At 61.5% G+C, this 18,855-nt stretch overlaps 2 protein-coding genes across 6 annotated transcripts; both read left to right on the plus strand.

The window, feature by feature from the left end:
- Nucleotides 1-409: 409 nt before the first annotated feature.
- Nucleotides 410-13,890, plus strand: SECTM1 (secreted and transmembrane 1). 5 transcript variants are annotated; one of them, XM_025468405.3, is made up of 5 exons: nt 410-564; nt 10,632-10,783; nt 11,924-12,232; nt 12,977-13,033; nt 13,211-13,890. In XM_025468405.3, the coding sequence occupies exons 2-5, from the start codon at nt 10,699-10,701 to the stop codon at nt 13,384-13,386; spliced, it is 627 nt and encodes a 208-aa protein (XP_025324190.3). In that variant the 5' UTR covers nt 410-564; nt 10,632-10,698; the 3' UTR covers nt 13,387-13,890. The 5 variants fall into 5 exon arrangements, with proteins under 5 accessions (XP_025324190.3, XP_025324189.3, XP_035577049.2 ...); XM_025468404.3 differs by having other exon boundaries at nt 419-593; XM_035721156.2 differs by lacking the exon at nt 410-564 and adding an exon at nt 5,392-5,590.
- A 1,256-nt stretch (nt 13,891-15,146) lies between these two features.
- Nucleotides 15,147-17,999, plus strand: CD7 (CD7 molecule). The gene is made up of 4 exons (XM_025468403.3): nt 15,147-15,336; nt 16,275-16,592; nt 16,837-16,955; nt 17,577-17,999. Exons 1-4 carry the CDS (start codon nt 15,249-15,251, stop codon nt 17,682-17,684), a joined length of 633 nt encoding a protein of 210 aa, XP_025324188.1. The 5' UTR covers nt 15,147-15,248; the 3' UTR covers nt 17,685-17,999.
- The last annotated feature ends 856 nt before the right edge of the window (nt 18,000-18,855 follow it).

Here is an 18,855-nt window from a genome sequence, read left to right on the forward strand (position 1 = left end):
TCCTGCCCAGTCCTGCCTGCAGCCCCTCACGACCTCCAGGGCCCACTGGTGCCAGCCGCTCCACTCTCGCTGCTCAGCGCTCCGGCTCCCGCACTGCGCCTTCACTCGTACACCCCCCTCCGCCCACCCCCCCCAACCCCCCACCCCACCCCCACCCCACCCCCCGCTCAGGTGCGCATCGCGCAGGTGAGGGAAGCCCACCCACCTGCCCCAAGGGGCATCTGCTCCACGTGTGGAGAACCTTTCCTGGAAAACCGGCCCCTGCTGTCTTCCTGTTACTTCAGAATGACCATCTAATGCAGCGTTTTTAATAAAGATACAATAAGGAACTGTCAAGCAAGTCATAAACGTTTTCTGAGAACTCAGGGCAGTTCCCGAGTCTCCAGCGACTTCCCTGAACTTAGGGTTTCGGTCCTGCATCCAGGACACGAGGCCGTGTCCTCATTCCTGCAGCCTCCTCCCCGGCCCCGCCCTCTGAGCCCGCTGACTTTCCTCTCTGAGCCCAGCACGCAAAGACCAGAGGCCACGGGCAGCCTGGAGCAGCGGCAGGGACGTGGGGTGCAGGTGAGGGAGCGTGGGGACCCGGAGCACAGGTGAGGGTGCGCGCGGGGACCTGGGGCACTGGTTGGGGGGGGACCTGGGGTGCAGGTGGGGGAAGCGCGGGGATGCAGAGCGCAGGTGAGGGAGTGCGTGTGGTGTGGACCCAGGGCACAGGTGCGGAGAGCGCGGGGATCCAGGGCGCGGGGATCCAGGGCTCAGGTGAGAGAGAGCGCAGGGACACGGGCAGGTGAGGGTAAGCTCAGAGAGTCAGAGAGCAGGATGCAGATGAAGAGCATGCACATTGGGGACCTGGTGGGGTGTTCCTCCGTCGTCGTGGGGCTCCCCGTACTGGGGATGGAGACTCTAGAGCGCTGGGCTGAACTTTATACCTGTGGACATTTGGCCAAGTGTCCCCCCAGAGTCCATGGGCCACGGGCTTGGGGGAGGAGAGAAGACAGGGGCCGCAAGTCCCTCTCCGCAGGGCACCCTCAGGCTGAGGTCTTGCGGGGGTAGGAAGGTGGCATCTCAGGCTCCTGCAGACTCACACACTCAGTGACACACACACACGCACACACACACATACGGCTGAGACTTCTCCAACCCTGGGAGGGATACTGTGCCTGGCAAGCTTGGAGTCGAGCCTGTTGCCCCAGAGCAAATTTTCTGGCTGCCCACCCCCGTTTTTTTTTATGATTTCACTTATTTATTCATGAGAGATACAGAGAGAGAGAGAGGCAGAGACACAGGCAGAGGGAGAAGCAGGCTCCGAGCAGGGTGCCCTACGTGGACTCCATCCTGGGTCGCCAGGATCACGCCCTGGGCTGAAGCCGGCACTAAACCGCTGAGCCCCCCAGGCTGCCCTGGCTGCCCCCCCTTCATGCTCCAGGTCTCCTTTGGTTTGGCAACAATCTCTAAATTCAGTGCATCACCCAGTACTGCAATCCAGTAATGATCTGCAGCCTGAAAACCACTTTCTAGGCCTGTGGGTAGAGGAACCAGAGCCCCGGGGGAGGCCCTCCTGTCCCTGGGGATTTTGACAGTGAGAATGGGGGACAGATGTGCTTCTGGCCCCAGGGACCAGGGCAGGGGGCTTACTGGGCTAGTGGTGGGGAGGAGGGTTCTTGGAGCAGGTGGCTTGTGAGCCCAGCGGAAGGCAGCCAGGCAGGAGGGAGACAGGACATGCTGGCCTGCGTGGTCCCCAGGCCTAGAGGACTTTACTGCCAGCTGGGGACCCTCCCAGCCACAGCAGCACCCCGGCCTGGGGCATCTCTCCAGCCCCGCTCAGGCTCGGCTGTCCCCTGGACGGGGTTGGTCACCTCCCTTACGGAGCTGTGAAAGGCTGGCCAGCCCTGCGTCGTCGTCGTGCACAGCCTCTTGGTATCAACACTGAAGTATTGAGCCCCCAGCAGCAGGGGAGAAAGTGGCACCAGTGTCCCGTCGGGGTTGTGGGAGGCGAGGACCCCTATGCACTGGCCTGCTGAAGCCCTAGCAGTTTTACGTTTTCCCAAACCGGGACAAGCTGCTGGCAGCAGAGAGCACTTTCCAAATCCTGTCCCTGACTCCTGAGTGTGAGTCGCTCCAGAATCCATGGGTCGCCCTTGGTCAGGGACCCCCGGCTCTGTCACTCCTGTCTGAGTAGGCGGGTGCCAGCCCCGGGAGAGCACCTGCGCTGTGGAGTTTGTCTGGCCGTCCAGCCCGTGCCCCACACTCGGCCTCTGCCTTCTAGCCTGTCCCTCTCCTTGTCTTGTCCTGGTCTCCCTCCCTCTGGTTTGTCTGCCCTTTGCCGCGTTGGCGGCCAGTGAGAGGGTTCAGGCAGTGGGAGAGTTGCCGCCACAATTACACGTTTGATCTTGAAATATTAATCATTCTTTACGTGTAAATATGTCCCCAGTAGTGCACGGCATGTGCTACAAGTGACTGGTGTGTACCTGGTATCGGGTAGCTGGGTGCCGGCATCGGGCCTGGCAAGCCCAGCGGGGAGCCTGTTTCACTGGACTGAATTTTCTCCAAAAAAATTCCCTGGAACAACCCAGCATTGCTGCTCGAAGGGTGGCACCCCCGATGCCAGGACACCTGGGCTTGGCTGCTCTTGAATCTAGTGCAGAACGGCCCCCGGGGGTTGGGTCAGCCAGGGGCGGCGGGCAGGGAACCAGCCACCAGTGGGCAGGAAGCGCTCGGCCCAGTGCCTGCAGCTGGCCTCCCCAACTGGGGTCCAGTTCTCGTGCCGGACGAGGGCTGATCCCCAGACAGACAAATGAATGGGCAGGGCCAGCACCGCAGGGGCAGCGGCTAGAAACAGCACGTCTGTGGGACCTGCTGCCTTCAACTCTGTGCCCAGAGTGGCCCTTGTGACTCATGGCTGAGAGTGCAAAGTTCCTGAAGCCCGTCCTGCCTGGACTCAGATAACCTCCCAACCCCACAGTAAAGAAGGGATCTCCCAGAGCTGACGGCAGGCAGAGCAGTGTCGTGACAAGGGAGGGGGAACCCTGTCTGGCTCTCTGCTCTGCCCTCTGCCCTCTGGACTATCCCAAGGGTGGCCAGCTGAGGGGGGGACTGTCCTCACTGATAAGCCAGGGTTCAGCATTGGCATCCATGCCACGGGCCCAGCTCAGATCTGTGTCTGGCTCCAAAGGGAGGACCTCTGGTCAATGGGAAAAGTCGGGCGGAGCCCGTGACTCGAGATGGGGGATCCAGACTTGAGATGGGGGATCTGGACTCAAGACGGGGGATCTGGACTAGAGAAGGAGGATATGGGCTAGAGATGGGAGATCTGGACTCAAGATGGGGGATCTGGACTCGAGAATGGGGAGCTGGACTCGGGATGGGGGAGCTGGACTACAGATTGGGAAGCTTCCAATCCTCTTGCACATCCTGCCACCCTGAACCCTTGTGGGCTCCCACAGCACCCCCTCCAGTCCAGATCCCTCCCTCCCTAGTCCAGATCCCCCCTCTCAAGTCCAGATCCCCCCCTCCACTACAGCTTTTAAAAAAAAAAAAACAGGGATCCCTGGGTGGCGCAGCGGTTTGGCGCCTGCCTTTGGCCCAGGGCGCGATCCTGGAGACCCGGGATCGAATCCCACGTCGGGCTCCCGGTGCATGGAGCCTGCTTCTCCCTCTGCCTGTGTCTCTGCGCCTCTCTCTCTCTCTGTGACTATCATAAATAAATAAAAATTTAAAAAAAAAAAATAAAAAAAAAAAATAAAAAATAAAAAAAAAAACATTTTAAGGGGACTCCACACCCAACATGAGGCTTGGACTCATGGCCCCGAGATGGCGTTGCATGCTCTGCTGACCGAGCCAGCCAGGCTGCCCTCGTCCCACTCTTTTCTGGCAGGTTTTCCAGTGCTCCTCTGAGGTGGAAGTTTGTGCCCGTGTTTTTCAGGTGTAGTTCAGGCACATTACGACTTGTCTGTGGTCCTGGCGGTCTGCGCCAAAGCTAGGGTCAGTGCTTCCCTACGCTGATTTATCTGCTGTTGGAGCTGACCGCGGGTCTGCAGCTGCCCTTGCTAGGGACTGCTCTACACCATGGAAGGCCTCCTCGCCCTGAGGTGTCTGGCCTGGATGGGGTAGGAGTGAGGGGGCTAGGCCCTCTTATTCTGAAAGATGTAACCTGACGTCTAGTCCCAGCCTGGCAGGAAGCTTCTGCCTCCCCCACCCTGCCCACTTTCTGGCCGGGACTGGGGGTGCCCTGAGCGGCTGTCCTCAGTGTGGAGCGCACAGACCGCTCCCAGCCCAGATGTGCCCAGCGGGTCTCTCCTCAGTTCTGTTCTGAGGCCCAAGCCCTCCTAGACTGATACCCCAGACATTACTCTTGACTCTCCCAGTGACCTGAACATGCTCCAAGGAGGAAACCTGACTCTGAGCACCGCTGGGGATAGGGATGGGGTCACTGGGGGGCTGCTTAGGACAGTCCCAGCCTAGATGACCCACTGCCCACCGAAGTAGCAGATAAGCTCACCCCAGCTCAAGGCCTGACATCACCAGCTTGGGCCACAAGGCCTTGAGGGCAAAGCAGGCCTGTTCACCCAGCCTCCTTCCCCAGGGGGGCCTGCTCAGTCATGTGGCTGTTAACCTGCAGCCTGTTCCAGAGACGCCTGGGCCGGTTGTGGTTTGGGCCGACTGTCCTACTCTAGTTGCCAGCAAAGACTCCCACAGCTGGCTGTGCCACCCAGTGCCACAGGGGCTGTGATGGAGGACATGACACCAGGCCAGATGGACACAGTGTGGGGCCGAAAAGGAGTGGAGCCCCGGTGTCCCCTTATCCTAAGTCTGGAGCCAGAGGATTTCACCAAGAGGCAGGACCTCCCCCTACATAAGGAGAGTGTGAAGGTGCCTATGGGTGAGGGGAGGGCAGTCCAGAGCCTGGGGGAAGGTTCGGAGGAGGTGGGAGACTTTGGGCAGCTGGAAGAGAAGCCCAGAGCCCATGCCCTGAGCGGGCACAAATTCCAGCCTCCCTCAGAGGACACAACAGAAGACGGCCAGGGGCTGCCTTTACAGAGGTTGCACCCCCAGGGGAGGGTGCCCGGTGGTGCTAGGGAGCCCGTGACGCTTCCTGGCTTGTTTTGCAGCCAGGTCATTGTGCATAGGAAAGCATGCGTACCAAGGGCACATCTGATGACCACTGCAGATGTGTACTGCTTAAGGTGAGGCTGGCGTGCTTCTCTCGGCGGGCAGACCAAACACTGAGTGTGAGGGTGACCGGGCCGGGACTGCCTGGGGCTCGGGGCGCCCCGCACCCATCTCCCCTGGGAGGTTGGGCCTGCTTGGGCGGTCACCATCCCCCACGCCCAGCTGCCTCATGTGACAGAGACAACATTCTCTGCCTTTCACTTTCCTTTTGCTCGCCAACACACTCTCCCTGTCAAAGTCCGATGGGCAGGTCAGCGCGTGTGATGTAAACACACCTTCCCCGAGGTGCCCGACTCTCTAGGTCACCCGGCCCGAGTGAGGACCAGAAGGGAGGCCGCTCGGGTCCACGGGGACGGACACCTGCTGCGTGCAGAGCATGTTGGAGGACCCGAGGAAGCCCAGACATGGTGTGTGTGCCCAGGTGCGCCTGCGAGTGCACGAGCCTGGCCGTGTCACCAGCGGTCGGGGAGCCAGCGGAGATCACAGAAGGCCCGACAGGGCGGTCCTGGCTGGGGGTGGAGAGAGGCACTGAGGCAGGACTTTGAAATAGCCCGTGCATGTGTTATTCTCAGTCAAGATTCCAGAAAGTTTACTTGGAATTTGAACCATGACTCTAAGCTTCTTGGGAAGGATAAATACCCGCAGCAGTCACGACCACGCGCGTCTCTCCCGCCTTCCCCCTCGGTCCTGAGGTCACAGCCGGCCAGGGGGTGGAGATGAACGCATGCCTGGACGAGGGGCGTCCGTGTGCTGGGTGTGCGGGGGGTGTGCGGGGGCGTCCATGTGCTGGGTGTGTGGGGGCGTCCGTGTACTGGGTGTGCGGGAGGCGTCCATGTGCTGGGTGTGCGGCACACACCAGGCACCAGCGGGGGGGACTCTGCTGCTCGCTGGCAGCCCAGGCGGCCTTCGGTTCCTGTTTCCGTGCCAACCCTCCACGTCGAGTGGGGGCCCCTGCCCGGTAGCTGGGGTGTGCCCTCACTAGAGCCGGGATCAGCGGGCGGCTCCCCCGCGCGCCTTCCACCTCCAGCCGCAGGAGCGCCGGCCTGCCTCCTCACCCCGAGACTGGGGCGCCCCAACCCATGTTGGATGCCAGCGGGCGCCGGAGGCTGCGCTGAGGATGGGGCAACACGGGGCTAATACTCTGCTGACCCCCAGCTCTGTGCCCACCCCCAGGCCCCCCGGTCTCCCGCAGGCTGACGCCGAGGGCTCTGGCCGCGGGACTGGGGAGACCACCCCGACCGGCAAGGGCGTCTGCGCCACTGGGCACCGTGTTGTGTTTTCCGATTTAAGGAAAGCTGTTTTGTAACAATACTCAGGGAAAACTTCGGGCAGATCTTATCTGAGGTGCCAGGGAAACCCCAGCGGAGGAAGTTTCGATGAGTCTTTCTAGAACCTTCCACCCACGTAAACAATATTTAATGGTAATGAGCCTTTCGTGCCTGATCCTGCGATTGCCAACAGGGCTGCCACTGGATCGTGTCCAGCTGTGACATCTCCGCGTCTCTCGTGTTACTCAGAGCAGATTCATTCAGGAAGGACCCGGGCAGCTGCGTCTCCACTCGCCAGCAGATTCCAGTTCTAAGGGAAAAGTCGGTTTCAGTTCCGTTAATGTTCTCGTGGTGCAAGCAGCCTGAAGGGGAGATAGAGGCCCGGCTTCCCAGGGGGAAAGCAGCTCGGGCAGCTCCGGGCAGCTCCGGGCGCTGGGGTGGCGGCGCCAGCAGGTGGGCCGGGCCGAGGGCCGGCTGGGCGGCCCGGGAGGGGGAAGACTCGAACCCCTTGCAGCACCTGCAGAACGGCTTCGAGGGGATTCGTGAACCAGACGGAAATCGACCCCGTGTGTTGGTCCGCGGGGTCCCCACCGTCCGGGAAGCCCCTGTGAAGGACCTCGAGCCACAACAAATAACGCTGGACTTTCCACGAAATCTTGAAGCTTTGAAGGAAAACGCAGGGCAACATAAACGTGTAGAGTCTTTTTATTCCACAAATCCAAGAGGAACCGAGAGAGCAGGAACAGGTTGGTCAGGCGGGTGACAGTTCATTTCTCTGAAACACGAGTCTTAGGGACCCAGGAAAAGTAGGCAGAGTCTGCCAAGGCCTGAAGGACGGGGGGACAGGCGTCACCAAGGTACCAGGCCCTGTCGGTGCCCCCGGACAGGCCCAGGGGCGGAGGGCAGCGCTGGGGGCAGCCTCACTGCGGTGTGGGTCCCGGGGAGAGGGGGTTAGGCCCCCCCAAAGCACACCACAAGGCGAGACCCAGATGCAGAGTCCCGGACATGACAGGACCGTGAAGGCTCCCTCCTCGCCCGGGGTTTGCAGGGATCGGGTCGGGAGAAAGCCGGGGTCACACGGTCACTGGGGTGCGTGGGCTGCAGGCTCGGGGCAGGGGACTGAGTGCATGTCCTGGGGCAGCCATTGCAAAGGACCAGGAGCTGGAGGCTTGTTTTCTAATGGTGATGGAGACCAGAAGCCCAAAATCGGGGTGCGAGTGGAGCCCTGGGCGAGGATGCTTCCTGTGTCTTCCAGCTCCTGGTGGCCCCAGCGCTACTGGGCTGGTGGCCACGCTCCGCCCTGCGGCCTTCTCCCCGTGTGTCTCTGTCTCTGTCCAAATTTTCCTCTTCCATAAGGACACCAGTCATGCTGGAGTCAGTGCTGCAATATGACCTCATCCCCAGGGATGAGGTCTGCAAGGACCCTGTATCCAAACAAGGTCCCGTTCAGAGGCTGTGGGCAGGCATGTCTTCTGGGGGCCGCCGTTCACCCCGTGCACATGGGATGGGGGCGAAGGGGCAGGGCGGGGACCGAGGGTCTCATCTAACAGTCTTCCATGCGCCTGACACCGGGCGACGCGTGAGAGACATGTGAGAGACGGGCCCGGGGACCCAGGGCCCAGGACGTCTTTTCAGTGGTTCTTTCTGGTCACCTGTTCTCTGTTGCTTGCTCTTGTTTCACAAACAGGGCGCGTGTATAACGAGGAGAAGAAAAGCTGTCCTTCTGGCCTTAAGTTACAACTAGAAACACGGTTAGAAAAATCAAGCAAGGGGCGCCTGGGTGGCTCTGCGGGTGGAGCGTGGGACTCCTGAGCTCAGCTCAGGTCTCGAGCTCAGAGTCCTGAGTTCCAGTCCCCTGGGGGCTCCCCGTGGGGCATGCAGCCTACTTTAACAAGAAAAAAGGATAAAAGAAAAGAAAAAGGAAAAATTCAGCAAAGGACAGGGAGGTGGGGGGAAGACAGCAGCGCCAGCCCCCTCCCCAGGCCACCCCGGAAGGTGACTCAGCTCCTGGGGGAGCCGCACCCACAGAAGGGAAGGTTGGGAAGGGAGGCCCCCCCACCAGAAACAGCCCCTGTAGCCTGTTAGACCATCAGAAACTACGGAAACAGGGGCAACCAGGGGCTCGACCGGTTAAGCGTCCAACTCTTGGTTTCAGCTCAGGTCATGACTTAGGGGTCCTGGGATCAAGCCCTGAGTCCAGCTCCCTGCTCCTAACATCCACTAGGAGGATGGCCGTGCGGGAGTCGTTCGCATTTGACCTTCTTGAGACTCTCTTCCCATCTCACGTTAGCTGTTTCATGAGCTGGATCTAGGCGATTTCCTGTCGTCGTGAGGCTCTGCAGGGCAGGGCGGCCTTCTCTCGCTGCTGTGGGTTTTCCTGTAAGATTCCTCCAGGAGCCCCGCCAGGAGCCCCGGGGTTGGCTGGTGGGGTGGAGATGGGGGGGCAGGCCCGCCCAGGGGTCAGGGGTCGGGGGTCAGGGGTCCAGGAGCTCCGCGCAGAGGCAGGCAATGGACAGGCTCTGTGGCTTTGGCTCACCTGGGGGTTCTCCCTCCCAGCGCGACACCCCCTCCTGGGGTCTGGACTGGGCCTGGCCACAGGGGCCCCAAGTGCCTGGAGGCCCCTTAACCCGAGTGCCCTCTGCCCCCGGCTCTCGTGCTCCACCCTCCAGACCCGGACTGGAGACAAACAGTGGAGCTCAGACCAGAGGGTCCCAAGTGCACGACTTTATGAAACAGGCAAAGCTACGGAGACAGTAGGAAGGCCAGGGGGTCGGGGGTCAGGGGTCGGGGGACGGGGAGCAACAGATGGACTTAGGGTTTTAGGACAGCTCTGTATGGGACCTGATGATGGCGCAAGTCAGCATGCATCTGTCTGAACTCCCCTGGCGTTCCACACAGGAGTGAGCCCTGGGGTCCACCACAGTGTGTGGACGCTGGCCCGTGGCTTGCGAGGACCGCGCCCCCCCCAACACGTCCACTCTGCACTTTCTGCCCAATTTCTCTGTGAATCTAAAACTGCTCAAAGACAAAACAAAGACTCTATTCCTATATTTTTATTATTATTTTTTTAATTGAAAAGTCAACAAAAGGTCTGGCAAGCAATTTTAAAATACTTTTAAAATAGGGGTGACCGGCTGGTTCAGTGGGTGGAGCTGCGACTCTTGGTCTCGGGGTTGTGAGTTTGAGCGTGGCCACGTTGGGTGCAGAGATGACTTAAAAACAAAATCTTGGGCAGCCCAGGTGGCTCAGCGGTTTAGCGCCTGCCTTCAGCCCAGGGCGTGATCCTGGAGACCCGGGATCGAGTCCCGTGTCGGGCTCCCTACATGGAGCCTGCTTCTCCCTCTGCCTGTGTCTCTGCCTCTCTCTCTCTTCCTCTGTGTCTAATAAATAAATAAAATCTTAAAAAAAATAGTTCAGACTAAGCAGAAAAAATGTCATAATGGAGGCCGAGAGAGTGATGGAAGCCACAGCGGGCATCTGCATGAGAGGAAAGGGAAGGCCGCTGCACAAGGCCCACAGGAGGGCTTCTCTTCTTGACAAGAGCAGGTCCCTGAGGGGGCCCTGAGAACAAAGCAGGGGCACCCCGCTGGGGAAAGTGTGAGGGTGGGGAAGGCAGGGGCGGCCAAGGTGGTCTTGGGATGGTGTCAGATCACAGGTGGGCATGACCTGGTTCCGCGGGAACACGATTCAGGCCAGTTTTGCACATTTTATTATAATTATGACCATGTCAGCAGGGCTCTCTCCCAGAGACTTCCCTCCTGGCTTGTCCGTGTTTCTGGTTTGTCATCAGCAGCCAGCACCGTGTGTGTGTATGTGTGTGTGTGTGTGTGTTTTAAGATTTTATTTATTTGAGACAGAGAGAGAGAGAGAGAGAAACACACACACACACACACACACACACACACACACAGTCAGAGGGAGGAGCAGGCTCCATGCAGGGAGCCTGACGTGGGACTCCATCCTGGGTCTCCAGGATCACGCCCTGGGCTGAAGGCAGGCGCTAAACCGCTGAGCCCCCCGGGCTGCCCTTCACCAAGTGTGTTATGAAAGTACAGAGAAGGTGTAGGGGAAGGTGCAGGGCAGCGGCTCTGGCATCTGGGCACAGCTGGTTGGGGAGCAGCCCAGGACCCCTGTCTGTGCTTGGCCAGGCTGCAGCCCAGGAGAACTCTGACCCCGTGGCTTTCTTTCCTCCAGGGAGTGTCCCAAGAACCAGTGAGGAGGACGCAGGACCCCTGACACTTGCCACCCTGTCCTGCTAGCCATGCTGACCTTGACATTCCCCCTTCTGGCTCTCCCCCTTCTCTGGACCATCCTCCCGGCCACCTCCCTGAGTGTTCAGAGTGGAAGTAAGTCTCAGGATCCCACCCTGTCTGCTGGGGGGCCCAGCAAGGGGGCGGGGGAGGCCGAGGCAGGGGTGAGAGGAGCAGATCCACGCCCAGGTGGGGCCCAGGCCCCAGGGAGTGACCATGATCCCGAGGTAAGGGGCTGGCCCAGGTGAGGGGATGAGCCAAGTCCCCCCACGATGGCAGACAGCGGGTCCCCAGTGCAGCACCCAGTGATGGCTGGCAGAACACTTACGGGGTTGGCTAAGAACACGTCCAGGTTCTAAGGGAAAGAGGGGTCCCGGCCCGTCAGCGACAACGCACAGGCCAGGGGAGGGGCAGGAGGCCAAGTCTGAGCATCCTCTCTGCTCTGTTCCCGATCCACCCTCGGACCACCAGCTCCTGCATCACCGGGGAGCTTGTTAGAAATGCAGACTCTCGGGCCAGGCTCGGCCCTGCAGGACCAGGGCACAGGGGGTCCCGCAGGACCTTCCAGCCGGTCCCCTGCACACAGCTCTGGGGCAAGGCAGCGCCGTGGAATCACCCCAGGGGCTCCTCAAAGCTGTGGGGCCGGGCGTACCCCAGTGGAATAGAATCACGGAGGAGGGAGCTTCTGGAGCTACTGCGGCAGCTCTGGGGGGCCACGCTGGGTCATTGGCACAGGGTTGGCAGGAAGCCAGGGAGCGCAGAGCCCCTCCTCCTGGGAGCCCAAGGCCAGCCAGGGGGTCCCTGGGCAATGGGCAGGTGACGGCAGCCCGATGGGGCCTCCGGTGCATCACTGTCCACGGGGCTCTGCCCCTCACCCACTGGGCCGGGGAGCCAGTCCCAAGCAGTGGCCCTGCTGGGGTCCTTCCTTGCAGAGCCGGGGGGACCCTGGGGCCGCGGGGACCACGAGGGTGTGAGTTGGCACAGCGGCCACGTGGGGACGCACAACCTCCCTTGTTTCTGTGTTGTTTTCTCCCTTGAGACACACGTGCTGATGGGTCCGACAGATGTGTGAGTAGCTTCAAGGGGCTCTCTGCCACCCTGAGCAGGGCTCCTGCGTCCCCGGGGGTGTCGTGTCCACACCACTCCTCCCTCGGCCCCGGGAGGGTCGGCGAACGTCCTGAGGCCCAGCAGTGACCCCCGTGTGACCTGCCCCCCCCCCCCCCCCCCCGCACACAGTTTGGGACGACCCCAGCTGCACCAAAGGCATGGTTTCCGTGTCCAGAGGGGAGCGTGCTGTGATGGCCTGCAACATCTCCAACGACTTCCGGGGCGTCGTCATCTACCTGGGTGCCCACAGGAAGGGCCAGCCCCTCTTCCACGTCAGGCGTCCAGGATACTTCAGCCGGGCCGGGTGGCACCTCCACGTCCAGGGAGGCACGGCGCAGCTGGTGATCGACGATGCGAATGACACCCAGGCGGGGTGCTACACGTGGCATCTCCAGGGCCGGCAGAGAAATGTCAGAGTCACCATGCTGAACGTCTCAGGTGAGGGGCGGCGTCGCGATCCCCCATCCCACCTGAGGCGTTTCCTACTGGGGAGGGGCAGCGGACAATCCTCCCCCCCCCCCCCCCCCCCCCCCCCCCGCGCCTGGAAGCGCCCTGGCCCTCAGGATGGGGCCCAGCAGGGCGGGCCTGGGTTCCAACAAAGAGAATGAAATAAGACGAGCCTCTGCTCCTCAAAGGGCCTGGCACCTGTGCCACAAGGGGCTCAGTCTGGGGGCTGCACGGTCCAGAGAGGAGGCGAGGCCCGTGCACGTCTCTCCCCCTGCACCCCAAACCTTCTCCCACACACCCAAAATGCCAGTGCTCCCCGAGGCCCCTGCGGGGTTTGTTCGGTCTTCCTGTGCGCACCCAGAGGCCCTGTGATCCCTCAGCTTCTCCAGCTGGCCCCGAGCTGCCCCAGCCTTGCCCTGGACGCTGTCCGCCCCCAGAGCCCAGTGTCTCCCATCCGGGACCTCCCCTTCGACCAATGCACACCCATCCACTGCCTCCACTCATTCTCACTTCCGTCACTTGGAGTAATGTCTGCCCCCGCACTCCCTCCAGGACACTGCTCAGACCCACAGAGGACTGCACCCCTCCACCCAGTCCAGTCCCAGCCACCCTGAGCTGTGGGAGGGCAGGGGCAGGGGGCGCTGAGGACGGGGCCCTGGCCTGACTCAGAGAGCCCTCTGTGGACTCCTGTTGTCCTGGTCTCACGTGACACTTGGGGCTGGGGGGGTGCATCAGAGGCAGAGCCCCAAGATCTGAAGGAGACAGGACATCTGCTGTTTGCTTCTTCGCGCGGTAGGTGCTTTTCCTTACCCCCAGGTGCCCCCAGGAAGCCCCTCAGGTGCCCCCAGGCTGTCCCCACCCTCTGTGCCTGGCACCCATCCATCCTGCCCGGGGCGGGGGTCATGCCTCCCCTCAAGGGTGCACTCCTTGTGGGTGACTGAGTGATGTCCCCCATCCCGCCTCCCACAGACCCGGACATGGACACGCCACACCTGCCCAGGGCCAGAGACCAGCTCAACGTGGTCGTTGTGGTCATTAGCGTCATTGTCTTCCTGGCTCTCCTGCTGGTCAGCATGTCCACCTGCACCAAAAGCATATTTCCCCGCCCCTATGCCTTCTGGAAGTACGAGGCCCCCCGGGTCTGACACCCTGCTCCTCTGGAGGCTGGTGGGAGTAGAGGTCACCCCAGGCTGCAGGTGCCAAGTGGAGCAGAGAGCACACACCCCTCGGTCCAAGGACCCCAGGTGCTGTGGCAGGTGCCTACCCCAGCCAGGCCCTCCGGGTCCCCAGAGCACTGGCTTTGTGGCAGGACGCCCCGGAGGACACACAGAAGCTGGGCTTCCTGCTCCTTCCAGGAGACCGCGTCCCGAGGGTGCGTCTGCGTGTATGTGAGCACGTGTGGCCTGCGTGGTCCTGAGTGTCTGCGCCACAGATCGCTGACTCTGAGCGGAGGAGTGAGGCCCTGTGAGGAGGGTGACCAGCGGGCCTGAAACCCAGAACCGGCCCCAGGAGCCCTGCCTGACCCTGAGGCCACCAGCCCCTTCCGTTCCCCTCCTCCTGGCAGGGAGCCTGCTTCTTCCTCTGCCTGGGTCTCTGTTTCTGTGTGTCTCTCATGAAAAAATAAAATCTTTTTTAAAAACTAAAAATAAGATCTTTGATAATCTGAGAATCCATAACCCTAATCCTTACGATGAATAAAATAGACCAATCGAGAAACCATCAAATGACCTGGGAAATACACACTTTTTAAGTGGGGAAAAACACAGAAAACTAAAAGAAGGTGCTTCCTGTCTTAAAGCACTAAAAATGCCTAAAGCATCCAAAAGATGCCTGGTGCCTCCCCTGTGGCCTGGACCCACAGGGAAGTCCAGGGTCTGGGTCTGTTTTCATCTCTTGCTTGCTGCTTGTATGTTCACGGGATTCTCTAAGGAGGTGGAGTTCTGGGGCCTCACAACGGGCCCCAGGCCCCTCGCGGATCCCCAGCCCGCCCCGGCCTCGGCCCCCGCCCCGGCCCCCGCCCCGGCCCCCGCCCGGGCCCCGGCCCCCGGCCCCCGCCCCGGCCCGCCCTCCAGGGCCCCGCCCCCAGCCCCACCTGGGCCCCGCCCTCCAGGGCCCCGCCCCCAGCCCCACCTGGGCCCCGCCCTCCAGGACCCCTCCCTCGCGTCATCCAGGTCCCGCCCCCAGGCCCCGCCCCCAGGCCCACCTGGGCCCCGCCCTCCAGGGCCCCGCCCCCTCTACGGCAGGGGTCACTGAATGGTAGGCCAGATTTCCGGGCATCAATGAGCTTCAGCAGAAAAAAAAAAAAAAAAAATGAGCTTCAGCAGAAAGTCAACCGGAGAAGGACAAACATTATATGGTCTCATTCATTTGGGGAATATAAATAATAGTGAAAGGGAATAGAAGGGAAGGGAGAAGAAATGGGTAGGAAATATCAGAAAGGGAGACAGACCATGAGAGACTCCTAACTCTGGGAGACGAACTAGGGGTGGTGGAAGGGGAGGAGGGCGGGGGTGGGGGTGAATGTGTGACGGGCACTGAGGGGGGCACTTGATGGGATGAGCACTGGGTGTTATTCTGTATGTTGGCAAATTGAACACCAATAAGAAATAAATTTATTAAAAAAAAAAAAAGAAAGTGACCCAGGGGAACCAGGGCATCTGGAGCCTGACCCCCCCACCCAGGGACCTCCTTGGCCTTCTCCCGGCCCTGTCCTGGCCCAGGCCTGTGGAGACATGGAAGGAGTGGCGGAGCAGGACAAATGATCACCCAGTGGGCGCTCAGAAGGACAGTGCAGAGGGACAGGAGGGGACGAGGGCCGGCCCTGCCAGCCTGGCCCTCAGCACCTCCCCTTTCCCACAGCAACGCCTCCAGGAAGGCCTCCGGGGGTGCCTGAACCACCAGTCACCGTCTCCTGCTGCACGGGCTTTGGGGGTGGTGCCTCCACGCATCTGAGTGCTGCAGACAGGAAGAGTCTCAGCCAGGCAGATAGAGAGCTGATGGTGGCGGGATGGCGGTGAGCAGGGCCCCAGAGCTCCCACTGCTCCCTGGGCTCCTCACACTCCCCTGTATGCTGCTCCGGGCTCTGGCCATCCCAGGTAAGCCCTGCCCAGGCCCAGCACCCCCCCCACTGCGCACCCCGAAGTGGGCTCGCAGCCTCACCGGGAGGGTGCTCCTTCCTGGGAAGGGGGTGGTCTGGGGGTGCTGAGCAGGACCTCCCCCAGGGCAGCCACCCGGCTCCCCGCCCCCGCCCGTGACTGATGTCTGAGGCATCACCACCGCTCTGGTCTGTCTTTACCGAAACATCTTTTCCATAATTAGCAAGGTTGCCTTGGTTCTGAGAGAGTTTTGTCTGTTGGTTTGCTTTTTAAAACATATATTCGAGCAAAGTTCTGCAAGAAGGTGCAAAGCTCAGTCACATGAGGCAGGGTGGGGAGCAAGAGGCCCCGGGCCAGGACAGGGCCAGGAGAAGGTCAAGGAGGTCCCTGGGTGGGGGTCAGGCTCCAGATGCCCTGGGTCCCCTGGGTCACTTTCTGCTGAAACTGATTGACGATTCTGATTGAATCCTGATGGATTGGATCCTGATGGAGAGAGAAAGAGAGAGAGGAAAGTAGAAGCTCTAGAATTCAGTTTGCAGAGAAGCTGATGTTTGGGTCACATTAAAAAAGACTCACATGTGCACCTGGAGGCTGGTCCTGCCAGGCCTCGGCTGGGCAGATGGGGACACTTGTGGGCGCCCCTCAGACAAGCTCCAGCTCTCAGTGCCCAGGGAGGCACTGCAACAGGAGGAGAGGGCACTGCCCCCGGCCATCCTGGTCACTGCCAGCCGGGAGGGAGGAGGCCAGGGGGCGGGGAGGCCGATGGGGCGCCCAGTGAGGAGCCGCAGCCTGAACTTGCCCTGGGCCCCAGTGTGGGGAGGGTCACAGCCAGCCCTGCCCCGGGCACCTCTGTCCCTCCACCCACCACCCCTGCGTGGAGGAGGGTCCCTGCCCCTTGAGGCCACCGGGCAGGTGACAGCAGGGGGTCCTTCCTGCAGAGGTGTGGCAGTCGCCCCACTACATGGTGGCCCTGGAGGGGAGCTCTGTCAACATCACCTGCTCCGCCAGTGGGGTCCTGTTGGGGGTGTACCTGAGGCGCAGCTGGCCGGAGCCTACCAACGTGATTTACTATGAAGACGAGAAGGAGCCCACAGTAGACGAGCAGTTTCAGGGTCGCATTGCCTTCTCGGGGCTGCAGCACAACCTGACCGTCACCGTGGGCGGCCTGCAGCTGTCTGACAATGGCGCCTATGTGTGCCAGGCCGTCACGATGGACGCCGAAGTCCAAGGCTCTGGCACCTTGCTGGTGGTGACAGGTAGGGGATGCGTCTGCCCGGGACCCACCCCGCCTGCCTCCTAGGCAGGCCAGGCTGTGCCTGCCCGTGCGCATTCCGAAGCGTCCTCCCCGCCTGCTTGAGTCCTTCATTCCAGCTGCACCCACGGCCTCCAGGAGGCTGCCCGGATTGCTCATCCCGCCGTTGCAGAGCCCCTCTGTGAACCCGGGAGGCTCTCAGGGAGTCCACCCCCGGCCACAGGCCGCGCTCCCCTCCTTCTTCACAGACAAAGCAGCGGGCACGTACCAGGAAACTCGGCTGGTCTCTGCCGTCTGTCCGGTCCTGGCTATAAGCTTCTTCCTCATCGGGCTGGGGATAGGGGCCGTGTGCGCGCTGAGGACGCAGGTCGGTGGGGAACCCCAGGTTTCACCCGTGTCCCCGTAAGCCAGTTCCTCTACCTACGGGCGGGAAGGAGAGGGGTGAGGCCAGGGTCCCAGGGGGGAGGGAAACCCAAGAAGGAGCCAGGAGCACCGGGAGCAGGGATGGGTGCAGCCCAGGAGGATGGGCCCCGTGAGAGGAGGGGCCAGGGAGGCATTCAAGGGCTGCCTGAGCGCCTGAGCACCGTGTGCACATGGGATGTGAGTTGCAGGTGGGAGCAGGTGTGAGAAGGTGTGAAAGTGCACGGGGAGGGGTGACGGCTGCGGTCTGCCCTGCCCAGGCACCCAGCTCTGTAGCGGACCTGCCTTTGCCCAGCTCCTCCCGCCCCTGTGACCTTGCACCCCCTGCAGCCCCCCTCACCCCCGCCTCCCTCCACTGCCCCCTGGACTCTGCTCCCAAGCCAGTCCCTCCCCCGCGGGGGGCAGCCCAGGGGAACCTTGGGAAACCTTGTGAGCTGGCCTCACGCAGGCCTGGAAGCCCAGCGGCATTTGGAGGAGGAAATCAAGACGCTTCCTAAGGGGGAGTGCGCTGAGGAGGACGTCCCGAGGGAGCTGGCCCCCTACAAAGGGCACAGGCTTTATGTTTCAGGTCAAGAAACTCTGCTGCAGGAAGGATAAGAGCTCAGTCTATGTGGTGTACGAGGACATGTCCTACAGCTGCCGAAACAGGATGTCGGCCCCCAACGAGTACCAGTGAGCCCGGCAGGCCCCCCCAGCCCTCTCTCTGCTCACACCTCTGGTCAGGGCCGCCTGACCCAGCGAGACCACACTGGCAGCTCCCTGCAGCCATCAGGCCTTGGCACCTCCTCCAGGAACCCTTCCTTGCCTGCATCCTTGCCTACATCCTGCCCTGCTGCTAGGGAGGAAGCCTCTGTGGCTGCCCTTCCCTGGCGAGGCAGGAGGGGCTTCTCTAGGGTGGGCTTGGGCCCAGGGCCTGGTGGAGAGGCCAGAGGGAGGGGAGGCCCAGTCTCTGGTGCAGGCTTGCCACAAATAAAGTGCTTCTCTTCTCCCCTTTCTGCCTCCATCACGGATTTCTCAAGCAGCTCAGAGCTGAGGAAGGGGAGGGCTTTGCCTGACTCCTCCCCAAACATCTGGTAGGACATCCTCCTCTGGAGACCCTGGAGGAGGGAGAGGGGCAGGGGGCGCTCCCCACTTCAGGCCCCAGGGCCCTATAGGGCGAAGGGACCAGAGCCCTGGCCCTCCCCTCAGCACCCCTCAGGCCCTCCCCCTGCCTCACCTGCATCCACCACAGAATAAGGTGGGGGTCAGCCGGGAGGGGTGCCCGTGCCCGATGGGGGGCAGTGGAACCTTGGCAGCTGTGCCCGCCATCCGGGTGGGAGACAAGGCACCCCTGGGGGGTGTAAGCCGCGCTGTATCCTCCTAGACTCTGGGCAGAGGAAGAGCTGACGTGCTGCCCACCCCGCCTGTCCTGCACCCTCGACTCTCCCATCAAAGCCGCAGAGACAAAACTAATACAATTGACTACATGGAAGCTCTAAACCCTCGCTCTTCAACACTACAGACAAAGGGACACTGGGTGGCTCCTCGGCCTGAGACTCCTGGTTTCCACAGGGGTCCTGATCTCAGAATCCTGAGTCCTACCCCCTGGAGGGGGCTCCCTCCCATCCCACCCTCCCCGCTCCCCTGCTGCTGCCACACGCACAAGCAGCACATATGCGTGCACACGCATGGGCACACACACACACATACACACACACGTGTCGGTGTTTATAAAGCACAGGTGGGCATTTGTGGTTGTTTAGATCCACAACTTCAGCCCGGTGAGGAGTGGGGCAAGGGTGGAGGCACCTGGGAGCTGAGATTTAGGGGCAGTGGGAAGGCTTCAACTTCCTCACCTCTGCAGAACT

Source organism: Canis lupus, chromosome 9 (assembly GCF_003254725.2).
Source record: "Canis lupus dingo isolate Sandy chromosome 9, ASM325472v2, whole genome shotgun sequence".
Lineage (NCBI taxonomy): Eukaryota > Metazoa > Chordata > Mammalia > Carnivora > Canidae > Canis > Canis lupus.

What these genes read in the sequence shown, in the direction of transcription:
- SECTM1 (XM_025468405.3), top strand. Translation starts at nt 10,699, where the DNA reads ATGCTGACCTTGACATTCCCCCTTCTGGCTCTCCCCCTTCTCTGGACC. An exon ending in CCTGAGTGTTCAGAGTGGAA is followed by an intron (nt 10,784 to 11,923) that starts GTAAGTCTCAGG and finishes CCCCGCACACAG; the next exon opens with TTTGGGACGACCCCAGCTGC. An exon ending in CACCATGCTGAACGTCTCAG is followed by an intron (nt 12,233 to 12,976) that starts GTGAGGGGCGGC and finishes GGGGTGCATCAG; the next exon opens with AGGCAGAGCCCCAAGATCTG.
- CD7 (XM_025468403.3), top strand. Translation starts at nt 15,249, where the DNA reads ATGGCGGTGAGCAGGGCCCCAGAGCTCCCACTGCTCCCTGGGCTCCTC. An exon ending in CCGGGCTCTGGCCATCCCAG is followed by an intron (nt 15,337 to 16,274) that starts GTAAGCCCTGCC and finishes TCCTTCCTGCAG; the next exon opens with AGGTGTGGCAGTCGCCCCAC. An exon ending in TGTGCGCGCTGAGGACGCAG is followed by an intron (nt 16,956 to 17,576) that starts GTCGGTGGGGAA and finishes TTTATGTTTCAG; the next exon opens with GTCAAGAAACTCTGCTGCAG.